We start from the raw sequence: 17,135 nt of genomic DNA, 5'->3' as shown, positions 1-17,135 counted from the left end.
AAGCATACCTCCAAAGCTTCCCACCGAGTGCTTCCAGGGTACAATGAAATGATCCAGGATACAGCATATAATCTTGAGGTCCGCTTACAACGAATCGATAAGGAAATGATGCATCCTATTGTTGAAAACACATATACCTCAGTCATACATAAGTGTAGCCCAGGGCTTTACTACGTTCACTTTGTGATCCGTTTTCCAATGTTATTTCATATGCGGCAAGGGCCAAGTGTATGGCAAGGGTGATATGCCGCATCTTATTCGTGAATACCAATAGTAATTAATGAACAATATTTCCAATTTTATGACTAGCAACCATGTCGATCTTAACATAAATCTTCATCATGTCTCGAAACAGAAACCATGCGCGGTCATTGCCAATGCTATCCAAGGAGGCTAGCCCACCAGCTGCCACACAAACGCCAGAACGGCCACCAAACAAGTAAAGGTAAGAAGCAAATTTTTTAAAACCGTCTCTTTATGTCTTTGGAGCGCATTTTCAACTTTCTTCTGAAACCCCGCCGAGTCGTTTCTTCTGGGAAACGGTTGGCCGTGCGGAACCTCCTTTCCTAAGAATTTGCACAACGGTTCCCAACCGTCTTCAACTTTCCACTCCAGCAACCGCTCCGGTGGAACAAGGCCTCGGATCATCGCAGAATGCTCTCGATTTATCCACTTCCCGCAGTTGCCCAATCCCGAATGCAAGGAAGAGTCAGAGCACCTGAAGAGTCGCATCAAAAGAAACCGCTGATACACATGCCAACTCCACCACAACTTCCTGCTGAACCAAGAAAACAACCATAAAACCCAGCTGTCGTCTACCTCGTGACAGAGATTCTTGATGGCGCTTGCATGCCATTTATCCAGGTCGCCTCGAACGTTAAGAATGACTTTGGCGTCGGGATAGGCAGCAATTATTTCTGCGGCGAAACATGATGCTGCAGCGTCTGTGACAGCCACGCTATGGCCGAGCAGTGCGTCAAATTCAGCTGCTGTGATGGTGCAGTCTCCGTCACCGTGTGGGTTGTGCCACTTTTTGCGAGCGAGCCTGACCCAGGCTTGAATGTTCAAGGGTTCTTCGAAGAGGATATCCCAGCCCTATCGAGGTCGGCCGCAAAATGTGCACGCAGTGACGTTAGTATTTCCGGAACATGAGCGTCAAGAGAAGCGCAAAGAGCTATGCACAGAGGTGATAACCTCCGGCCCAGCTGAGAAGACAGGGATATAACAGGTTTGATAGGGTCGCACATGGTATGTATAATCGTATCCGAGCATTAATAGGGCATGCTGCAACGATTCAGTCCCACTACGAGGATACCCAACGCACAGAACTTCCATAGGCTTAGTTCGAACACGCGGAGGGGGTTCGGGAAACGAATAGAACCATTCGCAGAAGCGCCAGAACAGGCTATTCATACCCATGGTGGTGGGGCTGGAAAAGGCGGCAGGTGTGTATTTTTACGTATTTATTTATGTGCTTGATGGCCCACTGATATACCTCAGAATATAAGATTGAACTGGGTCGCTGATTCCCTGGCCTTCTCCAGAACCCTTTTATATGCAAATTCTATCCCCTCACGACTGGGCATCACAAAGGATCTCCGCCTTCAAAGCTGAAAAGAGCTCTGAGTAAGGGACGGACTAGTTCCCAAAGCTGAACAACCCTTCGCCCAATTGTTGGCTCCGGTGCCGAGACCCTTTCCCCATAAGCTGATCGTTGATGTGTTTCACCACTTTCTTGTTCATGCCACATCCTTGTTAACTCGCCGGATGATATTCGACTCCATGTTGTCGTCTCGATATCCTATTCCCTCGTCGAATTAGTTTGGAATGATCGGCATAAGAGAGAGCAAGGGACTGTTATAATTCCAATCTACCCTGGGCACTCCGCTACCATTACCCATGCTGGCTGAGGGGCAAAAACGCCGGCCCTGAAGGGCACCACTGGCCGCGAGATTATTCGGTAATTTGTTTTATGTCTGGCAACCCAGTCTTTTAGCGCTCTTGTGGAGGCTGAGATAAGCTCCGCCACGCCGAGTGAAGGCTAGGAAAAAGTATGATAGCGATCGCAATAAGATAGCTTTTGTATCTAGATCAAAGCTACCTCGGGCTCTGAGGAATTACAGAGCCTTTTATACTGTAGGTCTGCTGCTGTCTAATATTGCTATTTATAGATATACTTTCGGATAGAGAGTAGTTTATAATATAATCAACAATTTTTTATTATATATATATATATATATATATATTGGTTGTGAATGAAGAGTGTGATGAAGAAGCTATTTGATAGATGGTGTTACTGGTGGTAACTGAACTCCGTTGCCCCAGTAGCCCACTGCGAGGATATATCGTAGTTAATAATAGTTATTCCGCAGAGTGTGGTTTTTCGAAGCGATCCATTCTCCCCTTTCACTTTCACTCATACCCTAGCCCAAAATTGTTTGCCTAAACTAGAAATCTTAAGTGCGCCTGGAGATGGAGTTATGCAGCGTTGAGCTTGTACCCGCTGCGTTGGAGGGTCCCAGTCTTTTCGCTGCTCGCTGAACGCCATTATTCATTCGGGTCACAAAAAATGGCACATCAAAGTAACCTCTAGATGAATGCCCGGCTGGCCAAAAAAGAAGAAAATTCGAGAGACGTCTGGAGTTTGAAGTTTTCACTTCACACATCGATTTCGGCTTCCTTCCAACCCTCCTCGACAATACTATCATAGAGATAGAGTTGATACCCGTGACAAAACTGAGGCTCCAAAATCCTTGTTCAGAAATACCTCCCTTAAAGACGGGTTCAAGTATTATTTTGACCTCGGGAAACAGTTTCGCTGAAATGGCCAGCGAATTAAGTTTCACTGTTCACGAGGATCCTTTGAGAGTGACATACCCTTATATTGAGGATCTATCAGTGCCAACAAGATGGCTGATGGATATCCAGACAAAATGTGAAATTCAAAACGTGGTACCCTGGGTTTCTGGAGTTCAGCTTAAAAATGGCGAGAGCTGGTACGACTACAAAGAGATCGATAGGCCTTTCTCCTCCCCAAGAGATAGCGCGGTTCTTCAGTGAGAAAAACAAAATCTTAAGTTGTTTCGCGGTACATCAAGCGTTGTGCAGCTAGTTGCTGTTATTATCTCAAAAAACCCTTATTCGACGACAGATCAGGATTATAGCCCACCTGTTATGCGAGGCATTCTGTTGGATTACCCTTCGGAAGGGACATTGGAGCAGGCTCTGAAGGCGACAGATGGAAGCAATCACCCGTGGCGCAGATGGGCGCTACAGATTGCTGATGCCCTTTACCGGCTTCGTCCCAGCAATAATACACATATGGATCTGAAGCCTTCGAACGTTGTGATTGTTAAAGGAATGCCGTTCTAATTGATATAAGTGGTATCGGAGGGGTCACGCATGAATGGCTGGCGCCAGAGATACGGGAAATATTGGATCCTCTCTCTTCACCTTTTGAAATGCGCTAGAGAAATGATATCTGGGCGTACGGTCAATTGCTATCGGCTATGGCAGAGCTTAATAGCAACAGTTGAGAGAAGCAGCTAATGAAGGGGGTTGCAGTGGCTGTAGCAAAAAGCCCTGGATTGTCATTGGGTCTATCTTGCATCATTGAAAAACTCAGCCCTACGGCCAAGGCACTAGCCAAGTAAACGGTGTCTTTGCGGCCTCTCCCAGCTCATAGATAGATATGAAGATATGAATGGCTGAAGGTACTGATACAGCAAATATAGAACAGTGGCAGAATCAGCAGCACAGCAGATACAAAAAACTTTTGCTGTATCATCAATGAGGCAGTTGATCGTCCAGCACCCATATCTGCAGGCGGTTTTTCATCACGGAAGGAACTGTGTGAGGGTTTAGTTATGGGTGGAATCCCAAAACTTTCTCTTGGCAGAATCCTTGATAATTTAAGCTCTCAATAACATGCAGGCCAGTTTGTTGGGAACTACAATGGGAGGAAAACAGAGAATGTGTTAAGCATTGTCCATTACACATGCAACGATCCAAATGCTTTCAGTTGGATATGCTAGTCCGATTTGGAGCACTAAAAGCGCGATGCCGTGCTGAAGCTTTAGGTGATATATTTTGACAGAGCAGATAGATATATTCAGGAGTGGCGAGGGGGCCCGCATATGGTTAGGTTCTTGAAACATGGTCCTTTGAATAATCCATAGAAAATCTATTCAAAACAATTGGTCGTTCTTTGTTTTGCCTAAATTCGTGTCTCTGTAAGAACAATTCTGATATATAAAGGGAACCTAGAAATGCCGGAATTGTAGGAGAAGCATTTCGGAATCACCCTTGGTGTGCTATTTTCGAGGCTGGGGAGTCACAACGAATGAGGTTGCGAAATAGTCCGATATAGGCAGAAACTTTCCAGCTGATTCACAGTGCTATCTGGCTCCACCCTCCAATGAGAGGAGCTTCATCAGAAGTTGGTGATTATCTCACTCCAAAGTGCGTCCTGAGAGATGCCCAAACTATGTTTTGTCATGTCCTCCACCTGGCTACACGGGTCAACTCCAAGCGGTCAGAGTGGAGGTCTTGTTAGGAAAGAAGGAAACCAGATTGATTTCATCTGTTCCGGTACTGAAGTGGGGGCAGATTTTCCAAAGTTGACAATCACTATCCATCGGGAATCAAATCCAGGTCTGCCTAAAACGAGCACATTCCTCGGGAATAGCTCCCTATGCTCAAGATTATATACGTAGAGCAGGGACTCAGCGTCGATCACTTCTTTCATAATGGTCAGGCGTTCTGCCTGTAGGCTATGTGCTGGATCAAGGTCCTGTACGGAGACCCTGGGAACCATTTCAATTAGAGTTAGTCGAAGGAAACGAGAAGCTGTTCGGCTGTGACACAATTCAAGAGAGAATGAACCACGAACTTGGGTATTACTGTTCCTTGAAACTCAGACAGAATTCTGGATGCTGCGGTCCCATGCAAGTAATCACGATCGACACAGAAAAATGGGTAAGCATCGTCTTGCTTATGACCAAAATAGAGAGGATCATAGACTTTGGCGAGTAGGTTTATGTGTGTTGGGGATCCATTTGATGAGTGGGTTTCAGCAGGATATGAGTTAAGCATTCCTCTGATCCCCAGCTCTAACAGCCTCAACTATCTTCAGGCCAACCCTGGTCTATTCATTTACACCTGGCAAAGGAGGATGGCGAAGACATCGATTGAGTGGGTGTATTCACAGTCTCTCGTCAACCGCATCGCCGATAAGGGCACAACTACCAAACCGTGGGCTCAAGAGAATGTGAGAAAAGACGGTGACATATGCCCCTGCCACATAGAGTAGAAGTGGCTTGGGGAGGTAGAGTCTAGTACAAATGCTCTCATTCAGAGGGCACGCCATGTTCGTTGTTTCTAGAGCATGGTGGCAGAGCAGTTGAAGAAATATCAAATTTGGCTTTACTTGGCCCCTGCAAACGTTCTGTGGTGCTGACTAAGTGGCTCCTCCTTCTGACTCCGGACCGAACTGGAACTGGCGAAACAGCTCCGCGACTTCAACTTGTTCATTCAGAAAGAAATGGACGAGAAAAAGTATCTGTATACGGGATAAGGATAACTACTTGTATTCCTTGTCTCCTCCTACCTACAGGTATAATATCCTGCATTAGTCTCACGGTGGGTCCTCCGCATAGAGTATGATCCCCTTGACTTCCCCGCTCGTTCCGTCGCTAACAAAGTTCCAATTGTCCCATGGATCCTAAACAGACGCTCGATCTTGCTCCTGACTTCTTACATCTTTTACCCAAGAACATGGTACCTCCGCATCGGACATCTCGAAGCAGCTGAGTTCCAACATATTTGTTAAAACCTTTCCTTTCCTTGGCTGTTTCCACCTTGCTAGGAGGGAGAGTGTGAACAAGGGTCAAGAGAAAAACGGAACTGAGAGGGGAAACTGCTTGGCTTCCAGGGGACTATGGCCTCACTTAGTTGTAAGTTAAGCCCCTCAAAATTCAAGCATTACAGAAACCTATATATATCCAGCCACTTTACTCACACTTTTGTCTATGGCTCTCTAGATCCTTGAGTTACCATCCGCTGTTTCACAAAATCAATCTTCCCTCAACTCGCTGGAGTTTAAAATACAATGGAACCAGTCGTTAGAGGAACGAGTCTCAGACGTGTTCCTGTTCCTGTTGCTTTTCCTGCGTGGGGACGAAAATCTGTAGCCAGAAATCGGGTTTGGCGCGCGTTCTCTGCAGCTGCGCCTCTCCGCAAAATCGAAGATATTACCCGCTTACCGGATTCCGTATTCCCACGGTATGAAGGTGTGCGTCAATTTATCGATTCTTTTCTCTTTTCTATCTTCTTTTTCCAGTGGTTCAGTCTAGTCAGTCAGCACGTTGTGCGCATACTTACATGTGGGCGTTTCGTAAATAGCATCGCGGGGGAGTGACCTCCTAGCTCTCCGGTGGCCAAGGCCACCGCAGAATATCCTCCTCGTTAGAAAGAAGGGGGCGCCACAGGTGACACAGTCTCTTATTGAATTCGCGAAGTACGTTTTGATATGTACCTCGCATACATTCTGCAATCTACTAGTTTACTAACACTTCCTCCACTTTCCATCAGTCACTTAAAGTCTACCTATTCCCCCATTTCTATCATATTAGAGCGCGAAACCGCAGCGGAGGTGCACGATGTGCTGTCATTTCCTGTATATACCAACCTCGACCTGGACAAACTACCGCCCAAAAAAATCGACCTCACAGTTACGCTAGGCGGTGACGGAACCATCCTTCGTGCATCCTCCTTTTTCGCAACATCCAAACTAGTTCCTCCAATCCTTGCCTTCAGTATGGGAACATTGGGTTTCCTCGGAGAATGGAAGTTTTCCGAATACAAAGGCGCTTTCAGGGAAGTATACATGTCGGGAGCTGGACCGGGGGACCGCGCATCTCTATTGGTGCGCCATGGACAAAGAATGGCTGCAGAAAATGGCCCATCAGTGTCCTCCACGACACTGCCCTCACCTGCAGACGGCTGGACTTCGGTCCGCGGGAAGTCCATGGGGGCATCGAGATCCGCAAAGATCCTTGTCCGTAGCCGTCTACGGGTGGGAGTATACACGCCAGACGGCCGCCCGGTCCACCGCGACGGCGCAACCATGGCCTCCCCCTCCGATGACGACGGCGGCGTGCACGCCATGAACGAAGTGGTCATCCACCGTGGCAAACAACCGCACCTTGCCATCGTCGAAGTCTACGTGGGCGGGCGCTTCCTCACCGAGGCTGTCGCGGACGGAATGATCATCTCTACTCCCACGGGTAGCACGGCATATAGTCTCAGCAGCGGCGGGAGCATCATCCACCCGCTCGTCCCTTCGCTGCTAGTCACACCCATCTGCCCGCGTAGTCTTAGCTTCCGGCCACTAGTCATCCCATCCAGCACGCCAGTGACGCTGAGGCTCAGCGAGAAGAACCGCGGGCGCGAGGTTGAGGTTAGTATTGACGGAGTGATGATGGCGCAGGGATTGAGGGTTGGGATGGAAGTGAGGGTGTGGGGAGAAGAGATTGAGAAGGAGAATGGGGAGTGGAAGGGGGGCATTCCGTGTGTGATGAGGAAAACGTTGGGAGATGGGAATGGCGGAAATGGCGGCGGCGATGCGGCCGATGGGTGGGTCGGGGGGTTGAATGGGTTGTTGAAGTTTAATTATCCCTTTGGGTCAGAGGCATGAGTTGAAGTAGATTCTCCTTTCGTATCCATCTATCTGCGCGGTTGTTTTCTTTGATTCCCCTCATGCGATGTGGTATGTATTTTGCCATTCCAGCGAAACCATGATGCGAAATTTGTCACACTGGCTTTTTGCTTTCTTGAAACCTGAGAGCGCATAAAGTGAAGATCGCCTAATGAAGCCCTTTTGTTTTCATTTATTCTCCCTTACTGAACTGTTCAGTTTTAGAACAAGACCTCCCTCTAGTGGCGCTTGCTGCATGTATACTTACATTTCCCGGATCACTTACCTTTCCTTCCTCTCAGTCCCCTCTACATGAATTCACTTCATCCCAACATGTTTCTTTGTATATATGTATATACAAGCTCATGTACACAACCCCTGCAAAATAGCATTTATATGTGAAACAAATTCAACTCTTAAAACTATTTCAACCAAAAATGCCTCGGCCATCCAGCCAGGGTGATGGGTTTATTTATAGCTTGATACCGTTTCAGATGGACGATGGGGATGGTTGATATCCGTGCAGGCGGGGACATCCTCCTTTTTCTTTTTTTTTGGGGAAGGGGAACCAAGAATTGTTTAAATGCTATTACTAATGTATGGCTATTTCTTTGATTTTCTCCTCTTCTTCTATTCATTGTTTGTGTTACTGTGTTGGAACTAAAGGTTAGATAGAGCGTGGACTCTCTTATCCATACGGAGTACAGGAGGGAATGAAAGACGAAGCAAATCGGCCTCAGGATTGATAGTTCGCCACTGGCCTTTTCTTTTCCCTTTTCCTTTTTTCCTTTTCCTTTCCCCCTCTTCCTGCAAGCGATTTATTTGTATGCTATTGTCAATGTCACTACATCCCGTAGCGCCTGGTTGTCGAGGCTGAGTCTGGTCAAGCTTTGTCACACCCATTTTGTTCGGATCCTCCCTGAGACGGCATTTCGGTGGACACTTGGACAGAGCAGTGAGATAAAAAGAGATGGGAAAACCTTGCCCTGACAGTGTGAGAACTTGATAACGGGAGACAGAATAAACAAAGTTCTGGTTTTTGTTCGGGTCGCATGCTTAGAGTTTGCAGCAGACCAGGAACAGGTATGTTTGGAAATTTATATGTTTGTAAATATAAACGATTTTGCTCGTATTTCTTTTCCCCCACAAGAAAATGGATGAATAGATAAATTGATAAATAAATGGACGGTAAAATATTTCACAGATTAGTTTCGTTATTATTGTCAGAAAACTAGTTATTTAGTTTAAAAAAAGGGGACAAGGGAAGGCTTGGAGCCGCGGTGTCGGGGATGGAGAAAATACATTATTTACATGCGAGTTACCCATGGTCGCCGCAGAAATAATAGGCGGGATGAAGTACCACTCCATACTTACAATGAGACCGAATAAAAACAACAAAGACCAATTTATAGACCACATAGATAGCCTCGTAACTGCGGGGGAAATAGAAAGAAAGATGATGATTTGATCCCTCGCCAAATCTATCCGCAGCGAGTGTTTGACCGTAGTTTTTAGTTCTCTACGCAGTAAAATAATTCTTGTGTGGTTGCAGTAGTTAGCCTCTTTACCCGTTTCACCTCTTCCAACCACCTGCACAGACACTCTCTCCCTTCGCTTCCCCTCAGCCTGACCAGCAGATAAAGGCTGTCAAGGAGATATCTCAGCTTGGTGTGTCTTCTCGAGGGCTTGGGTCATTTGCCCTTTTCCTCTTTCTCCTCTCCGTTCGCTATTTCCATTCCCTTGTCCCAGTTAACTACATAGCAGTAAGTGTACTTCCCCCCCCTCTTTAGCGTTCCGCCCGTAACCCACACGAGCATTCAACATCTTTCGCTCGACTTTACTGTGTAACTTATACTTCCTGCGGCTATCTCGGTGCGATATCTTCTGCTGTGATATTTAGATACATCTTTGTCTCTTTTTTATGGTGATGTGTTCGTATGCTGACCCTCAACTCTGCCTTTCAGCAAACCATAGCTAGTGTCCCCGGGTCCCCATAAACAAACCCATTCACTGTATCTACCATCAATACTACCGGCGTGGATTCCCTTATGTGTGCTCCTCTTGCCTGATCTAGAAATGGCGTCGTCTCAATCCAAGTAAGTACCCCCTATCTGCTGTCGCGAGTGGCTGGTCGGGTTGTTTTGGAGAATCATCCCACGAGTGAATCACCCCAGCAATGACCCCTCGATTCGACACAATAATCTACAATCAGAAAATAGAGAACACGGCAGGCGTGCCTTCACTCTACCAGCAATTGGTCAAATAACACCGTTTTCACTGCTAACAATAGGCCAGTGTGTATGGCCGGGACCAGTTCATGAATCCAGGGCCTGCCCCGCGCCCACCCGTCGACCGTCCCCGCGTTAACACAGGCGGATCTACCACTTCTTCTGTTGCTACGAGTTTTAGCCAGATGTCTCTAAACTCCCCTTCGACTCCAACGCCTACCCTCTCCGTCTTCCCGAATTCCAGCCAGCTTTCGTTGAGCCAAACTAAATCAAACCTGAGCAGCATGGGCGGTGTCAGCGTCATCAAAGAAGGTTATGTGCGCTGCAAGGAGGACAAGTTTCTGGCCAGCTGGAGCCAGCGCTATCTCATCCTTCGCGAATTTCGACTGGACTTTCTGAAGAACGAAACTGGAAAGGTGGTGTTATCGATCCAACTGAGCCATGTCATTAGGGTTTCACGATCAGAAGATTGTAAAATGGCCTTCGAGATTATCCGGATAGCAAATCCCAAGGATGCAAATATTCGCAATCCTTCTATTAATCGAGAACTAGCTACTAAATCCATAACGTGCGAGGTCAAGAACGACGATGAAATCTACGAATGGATCGAAAAAATTCATGAGCGATGTCCTGCAATGGGAGGCGTATCGAACCCAACTAACTTCAGTCATCGTGTTCATGTAGGCTTTGACCCGCGGACAGGTGCATTTACGGGACTTCCGGCAGAGTGGGAGAAACTCTTATCTACATCAGCAATCACCAAGGAGGACTACAAGAATAACCCACAGGCCGTGATCGAAGCTTTGGAATTCTATTCCGACATTAAAATGCGTGAACAGAACCCGGATTATTACGATGGCCTGCATGGTGGTGTTAAAAGCTCCAATATGATGTCAATGGGCAATTCGATTGCTGGCCCGAGGGCCAACCAACCATCAGGACTGCAACGCCTCGATAATCAGAGCCAACAAAGCGCCACAGATCGCTCTCAGAGTTCTTCACCTGCCCAATCTCAACGCAAGGCCTCAGATCCAGAGCGCCCATACAACCAACAGTACACGTCAGACCGGTCGAAGGAAATGCCTGACACAGAGCAGCGACGCCGTATGGACGAAGAGGCCCGCCGCATTCGAGAGGTTCAGCGTCAGCGTGAAGAAGAGCAAAATCGTCGCGATCATGAGGCCTATAATGCTTCGCTACCCAAGAATCGCGTGCCAACTGCCCAGCAGGAGCTTGGAGGCTATTCAGATCCAGATCGATATAACCCTTCGAGAGCACCACCTAAGGTTCCTGGTGCTGACCGCAGTCGACAACAAACACCAGGTTCATTGAGACAGATTACTGCTCAGCGTCCGGCTCCTTCACCGCCTACAGCTCAACAGAATGGAACACAGCCATCTTCACAAAGGTCAGGGGATGAAGCTGCCCAACACGGTTCTCTACGTTCTGTTCCACGTCAAGATGGACCCCGTCCACAACAGTCTTCGAGCGCTACTCGCTACAATGGTGGGGATGCGCGTGGCCAAACGCCAATAAAACGCCCGACACAAAACAATGGCGCTAGCCCTCAAGGCCCTGCTCCGAGTCGTCTCCCGGCTCCTGTACAGCCAGTTAAACCTCTTAACATAGCTAATAAGCAAACAGCTGCTAGCACGAAGAAGGCTGCAACTCCCGATGCGGTCCGTCAGGCTGAAGCTGCCCTGACGAAGAAACCCGCGGAGTCTCGGCATAAGGATGTGCGGATGTCGACCATGACAGAAAGTGAAGTGATGGAGAGACTCAAGCAGATCGTTTCGAGAACCAACCCTAAAGAGTCATATCATAAATATCGCAAAATTGGACAGGGAGCGTCTGGGTCTGTATATGTGGCCCGCGTCAATGATAAGGCACCATCTTACGTCGCCCAAGAGGTCTACCAGAAAAATGGTTCTCGCAGCCAGGTTGCCATCAAGCAAATGGATCTGAGGAGCCAACCTCGTAAAGAGCTTATCGTGAACGAGATCATCGTGATGAAGGGTAGTTCACACCCCAACATTGTCAACTACCTTGAGTCTTTCCTGCAGGAGCAGGATAACGAGTTATGGGTTGTCATGGAGTTTATGGAAGGTGGAGCTCTTACGGATGTCATTGATAACAATCCGGTGATACAAGAGGACCAGATTGCTACTATTTGCTACGAGGTCAGTTGCAAAACCCATTTGTCGGAGTTAATGTTCTAACATTTTTCTCTCTCCTTAGACTTGCAAAGGCCTAGCGCATCTCCATAGTCAGTCGATTATACATCGTGACATAAAGAGCGACAACGTGCTGTTAGATCGTTCTGGGAATGTGAAAATCAGTATGTATTTCTCCATATCGACACGCGATATACAAAATTTCAACCGAAGCTAACCACTACCCTTCCTTTCTCCCTTTCCAGCTGACTTCGGCTTCTGCGCCAAACTTACCGAATCGAAAAGCAAGAGAGCTACCATGGTGGGCACCCCCTACTGGATGGCGCCTGAAGTTGTGAAGCAGAAGGAATACGGCCCCCGGGTTGACATTTGGTCACTGGGCATCATGGCTATCGAGATGATCGAATCCGAGCCGCCATATCTCAACGAAGAGCCACTCAAAGCGCTATACCTCATTGCCACAAACGGAACCCCACGCCTGAAGAAACCCGACAAACTTAGCAAGGAGTTGAAATCTTTCCTCAGTGTGTGTCTCTGCGTCGATGTACAGAGCCGTGCAACCTCCGATGAACTCTTGTCTCATGAATTCCTTCGATCTGGTTGTAACCTGGCTAGTCTTTCTGAGCTACTTCGGTTCAAGAAAAATCCGGGCCAGTAAGCAAAACAAGTGGCCGGGAAAGGGAGTGTTTTCTGTCTTTTCTTTATTTTCTCTTTTTTTTGTTTTTTTTTTTACTGTTTTCCTTTCCTTGTTTTTTTATTCCTTAGACTCATCGAAGAAAGGAAGCACTTGCACAATGGGATCACAGCCTCCTCACTTTCTCTGTCTATTTTTCATAAACGACATTCTACGACAAGGACAACCTATGAAAACACAGGCACCAAACGTCACTAACGTACTATCGATCACACGAGATCGAAAAATAACTCGCGCCTCATTCGGAAAATATTTTTCCATAAAATCTACAAACGCACAAAGCACGATCTGACACGAACTTTCTAGCAGGGATTTCTATATTCTTTTTCTTTCTCTTTTGTTTTCTTTCTCTTCCTTTTAAATGGAGCATGTGGGCGGAATCTCATTTCTACATTGCCAGATGAATGAAATTCAGAAATAATGGATTTTCGGATGGAGATTTTGAACCCTGCATAGCAACTTTTTTCTTCACTTTTCTTTTCTTTTATTTATTTTTTTTCCCCATCGCTTTCTTTTGCAGATTTATCCTGTCTGTTCTGTTTGTGTTCACTTTTTACTTCTTTTTCTCCTTGCCTAATCCTGAATCTTTAACCATCCTCCTTTTTCCCCAGTGTTTGATTGTCCGTAAAGGTAATTGACGGTTGGTTTCGTATGGAGTGATCTTTTTTCCTTCCGCACTTTATCATCCACATTTCCTTTCCAATTCGCTACATCACTCTTATCCCCTAGCCAGCCCTCCCATCCCGTTCATTATTTCCCCCTACCGAACCCGACCTCACCCATTAACTATCAGAAAATGAAAAAAAAAGCTCTTAATAGAGAAATAGAGAAGTCGTCCACCCCTTAACTTTTTCCGCAATCCCACTTCCTCCCTTTTTCATATAGTACAAGATACCATTTATTTGCGTATTATATGACCTCCCCTCTCTTTTTCTTCACTCTCTCTTCCTCCGCGGCTTCTCTAACTCAAATCAAATTTCCTACCTAGCTAGCAGAAGCTTGATGCGAGAAATTTTTTTATTTTCGTTGCCTCTACCCACCTTTTCAAACGTTGTGTGTTTGGGTTAACTAATTCTATTTGCTAAGCCATTATTCCATATTCCATTTTTTCAATTCTTTCTCTCTCTCCCCCTTCGGTTTTCTGTGTATGCTCTTGTTTTATGTAGCTAGGTGTGTCTAATTTAATTTTACTAATGCGTCTACTATGTATGTTGTTCGCCGGTCTATTCCCGTTCTACATCATGATCATTTCTATTCTTTTTTTTCCTTTTACTTTAGTTTTCTTTTATTTCTCGTTGTTGTTTCATCGTCATCTGGGCTGAGTTCTTGATGGTAAAATGCACCCACTTACTTCTCTTTTCTTTTGACTTGTAGTAACTAAGTTAAAAACTAACGAAACCAACACGTATTATCGGGGTCCGTTTTCACTTTGAAACATTTTGAAACATCACGCTTCAATCTCTTTCCTCTATGAGCTCTTGACGATATGCCGTAACCCTTTACCTAGTTCCGTAACTTCATGTTTTTATAAACTCTGACATGTTTTATGCAGATTTAGAGTTGAGAAAGCTCGTGGGCGTTTCTACGGGCTAACAGAGGCCTAAAAAAAATAAAAATAAAAATTAATGCAAAGATTTTTAAAATTATTTAAGAAGTGAATGGATAACTAAATAACTAAACGGCAATATGGTCACAGACGACTGAGAGCAGGGAAGAAAGAGAACAGACGGGAGAAGAGAGATAGGTAGACATAATGAAATTTAATTATGAGGATATTTATAGAGTATTTCCAATATTACTAGTAGTTATATGTCATTTTTGTAGCCGAAAAGTATGTAGGGTTTTTGGCTTGAGTCAACGCACGTTTTTGCCAATATATAGAAAGGAAAGGAAAGAAGATGAGTATTTACTTCGTAATTAACAGCCATTCAATATCAACAAATTAGTTCATAGATTCATAACCGGAAGGGGGAAAAGAAAAAAAGAGAAAAAATCAGAAATAACATCAAAGAAAATGAAAAACAACAATGCTCGCGCCCCCTCAATCCATCATCCCCCCAACCGCCCCCGCCATGACCCCCGCAACCTGCCCAAAAAACAAACCTCTCAAGATAGTCTCTCCTTCCTCCTTAGCCCAATGGCCCGCAGCGCTAAGTTTCGCTTTCCACGCTTCACGCTCATGTTCGTGCAAGTCTGCCCATTTGCGTGGATGCTGTGCTTTTTCTGCTCCTGCGTTGTTGACCTTGTCACTGTCGCCGTCGCCATACGTATGTGGGAGAGTTGTAACAGCGACCAGCGATGGGTCATCTGGGTGTTCGTGGATAACGATCTTCATATGGTCCAGTGCAGATTCGTCGGGCGTTTCAGGGAGTGGGGTGGCCTCAGGCACCGCTCGTGAAAGCGACGAAAGCAAATCGCGGAGGTTCTGCGTCGGGGTTATTTGCATGACCGGTGTGGTTATTGTGCTTGTCACCGTTGTCGTCGTTGCGGAGATCGATAGCGGATCTGTCGGCGACCGCCATTTCTGGTATTGCGACGACAAACCGTTCTCAAATAGATACGGACGAGCAATCATTGATCGGATCTTGGGGCTAAGCCAGTCATGGGCACCCAGCGCTGGTGGTACACCGCCTCGTATCTCCGTGAATACTTGTAGGAAGAATGCGCCCAGCGCCACGACAATCAGTGCCATAAAGCCGCTTAAGAGAGTCTGGAGAAGCTCCGAGGGCCCTGGTTGGACAAGCACGTAGCGCGGGTGGCGGGATTTGGGAGGGGACGCAGTGACAGGGAGAGAGTGCACGACCACGGTGTTACCGACACTTATGGAGGCGAGTTTGACGTCCTGAGGTCGTACGTCTGCAGAAACTGGTTGGGCGGGCGCGGTGAAAGTTGAGAAGGCAAGGCGCGTCATGGAGAAAGGGTGCACATTACGTAGGGTGGCGTATGGACGGAATTTGCTAAAGGCGGGTTTACCTTTGCGTTTGCATTCTAGCGTGAGGATCTGGATTGAGTTGTCATTGCTGGATACTGCGACTATGAATTGTCTGGTGCCCATGGCCGATTCGGAGAGCGGGCACACATCCAGGCCTAGGCCAATTTTCATCCCGTGCGGAAGCCTAGTTCGTCGGACAACGGTGCCTTCAGGAGCGAGACCGAGGGAGATTATTGCTAGTTCGCAGCCAGCTCGGTCTGGAAGGTTGAGTAGGATGAGAAAGGATGTTGGGGAGAGGAATCTCAGAGCTCGGATTTTGCCTCTCTTTTTGCTCCTCGCGAAATAATCTGGGAATGGCAGGGTATAGACTACTTTTGTTTTCGGAGTCTCGTTCGATCTCGTCGAAGCAGAAACTTTCAATGTATAGATAGATATACCGTCTGTAAACGCCACCTTGAATTTCCCATTGTCGCCCTCACTGGCTGGTAGCATGTCCACATCTTCAACCTCATCTCTACCCTCCAGCCAAATCCTACCTACAATGTCAGATTCCTTTGGAGCTGGTGAAGTCGCATTGAACACGACCATTTCCCCCTGAGGAGCCAAACCAGTAGCTACCACACCAATACGGGGAGCCTCCTCTCCTTTCCACGGCGAAAGTCGCAGTAATCTTTGGTACGTTTCCCGTTTGTCCTTAGGTTTATACTTCGGTTTAAACAGCGACGCCTGTGACAAAGGAGTTATCATCGGTTGGGTAGGCTGCGTGACATGTTTCTTCCCTCCCTTTTTTGATTTTGCCGGTGACGTAGGGGAGCTGGCTGGTACTTGGCCGGGAGGATAATCCAGCTGAAAAGACCTGAGATGCTCATTATTGTCCCGTTGCTGCTCAGCAACGGAGCTGTTGATGCCGGCTAGAGCTATAATTGACTTGTCATTTGACTTCGATACCGCTAGGGAGGTCACTGAGTCTTCATCTCGAGATAGTTCAATATTGGCTATTTCGGATATCTCGTTGCGTTGGGAAGTATTTAGCAAGGCCTACATATACGTACAGTCAAGGTCAGCGCGAGATAGTGTTAGCCTGCCAGATGTTCTGTTCGAGTGGGAACACTGTTGAACGTGGGTTTGGGTTACTTGCGATTTTATTTCCGACGCCGCTACGCCCCTCCCCTCCGCCGCCGCCTACAAGAAGAAAGCCATTATTCCGAGGGTCAAAATCGACGCCGAACAGCGGACATGATAGGGTGATTTTGGCGGAGGAGATATCTGGGGCCATGTTCGAGAACTCGAAGTCCAGCTAGATTATTGTATATTGACGGTAGGCACAAAGCGAGATCAGAAACTAAAACTGAGAACGAGAAATTGGACCATAATATAATCAAACTTATGTATACAATCAGTTCAGGTAGTG

At 46.7% G+C, this 17,135-nt stretch overlaps 7 protein-coding genes across 7 annotated transcripts; 4 read left to right on the top strand and 3 right to left on the bottom strand.

Annotated features, from left to right (window-relative positions):
• Nucleotides 1-393: 393 nt before the first annotated feature.
• HCBG_02128 (uncharacterized protein) lies at nt 394-1,419 on the bottom strand (the record flags this gene model as incomplete). Its single annotated transcript, XM_045429177.1, has 2 exons — nt 394-1,095; nt 1,183-1,419. The coding sequence occupies 2 exons, from the start codon at nt 1,417-1,419 to the stop codon at nt 394-396; spliced, it is 939 nt and encodes a 312-aa protein (XP_045290963.1).
• Nucleotides 1,420-1,585: 166 nt separating this feature from the next.
• Nucleotides 1,586-2,548, bottom strand: HCBG_02127 (uncharacterized protein; the record flags this gene model as incomplete). Its single annotated transcript, XM_045429176.1, has 3 exons — nt 1,586-1,801; nt 1,898-2,041; nt 2,423-2,548. 3 exons carry the CDS (start codon nt 2,546-2,548, stop codon nt 1,586-1,588), a joined length of 486 nt encoding a protein of 161 aa, XP_045290962.1.
• A 275-nt stretch (nt 2,549-2,823) lies between these two features.
• HCBG_02126 (protein kinase) lies at nt 2,824-3,372 on the top strand (the record flags this gene model as incomplete). Its single annotated transcript, XM_045429175.1, has 2 exons — nt 2,824-3,056; nt 3,099-3,372. The coding sequence occupies 2 exons, from the start codon at nt 2,824-2,826 to the stop codon at nt 3,370-3,372; spliced, it is 507 nt and encodes a 168-aa protein (XP_045290961.1).
• Nucleotides 3,373-4,496: 1,124 nt separating this feature from the next.
• On the top strand, nt 4,497-5,575 carry HCBG_02125 (uncharacterized protein; the record flags this gene model as incomplete). Its single annotated transcript, XM_045429174.1, has 4 exons — nt 4,497-4,653; nt 4,757-4,977; nt 5,135-5,269; nt 5,510-5,575. The coding sequence occupies 4 exons, from the start codon at nt 4,497-4,499 to the stop codon at nt 5,573-5,575; spliced, it is 579 nt and encodes a 192-aa protein (XP_045290960.1).
• A 534-nt stretch (nt 5,576-6,109) lies between these two features.
• On the top strand, nt 6,110-7,696 carry HCBG_02124 (poly(p)/ATP NAD kinase; the record flags this gene model as incomplete). Its single annotated transcript, XM_045429173.1, has 3 exons — nt 6,110-6,290; nt 6,403-6,517; nt 6,592-7,696. 3 exons carry the CDS (start codon nt 6,110-6,112, stop codon nt 7,694-7,696), a joined length of 1,401 nt encoding a protein of 466 aa, XP_045290959.1.
• A 2,317-nt stretch (nt 7,697-10,013) lies between these two features.
• On the top strand, nt 10,014-12,990 carry HCBG_02123 (serine/threonine-protein kinase CLA4; the record flags this gene model as incomplete). Its single annotated transcript, XM_045429172.1, has 4 exons — nt 10,014-12,104; nt 12,163-12,262; nt 12,344-12,752; nt 12,864-12,990. 4 exons carry the CDS (start codon nt 10,014-10,016, stop codon nt 12,988-12,990), a joined length of 2,727 nt encoding a protein of 908 aa, XP_045290958.1.
• A 1,843-nt stretch (nt 12,991-14,833) lies between these two features.
• On the bottom strand, nt 14,834-17,000 carry HCBG_02122 (uncharacterized protein; the record flags this gene model as incomplete). The annotated part of the gene is made up of 2 exons (XM_045429171.1): nt 14,834-16,762; nt 16,836-17,000. The coding sequence occupies 2 exons, from the start codon at nt 16,998-17,000 to the stop codon at nt 14,834-14,836; spliced, it is 2,094 nt and encodes a 697-aa protein (XP_045290957.1).
• Nucleotides 17,001-17,135: the final 135 nt, after the last annotated feature.

This window comes from Histoplasma capsulatum (assembly GCF_000150115.1).
Source record: "Histoplasma capsulatum G186AR genomic scaffold supercont2.2, whole genome shotgun sequence".
Classification (NCBI taxonomy): Eukaryota; Fungi; Ascomycota; class Eurotiomycetes; order Onygenales; family Ajellomycetaceae; genus Histoplasma; species Histoplasma capsulatum.
Note: the sequence above shows the minus strand (reverse complement) of the source record. Positions and strands in the feature narration are given on the sequence as shown.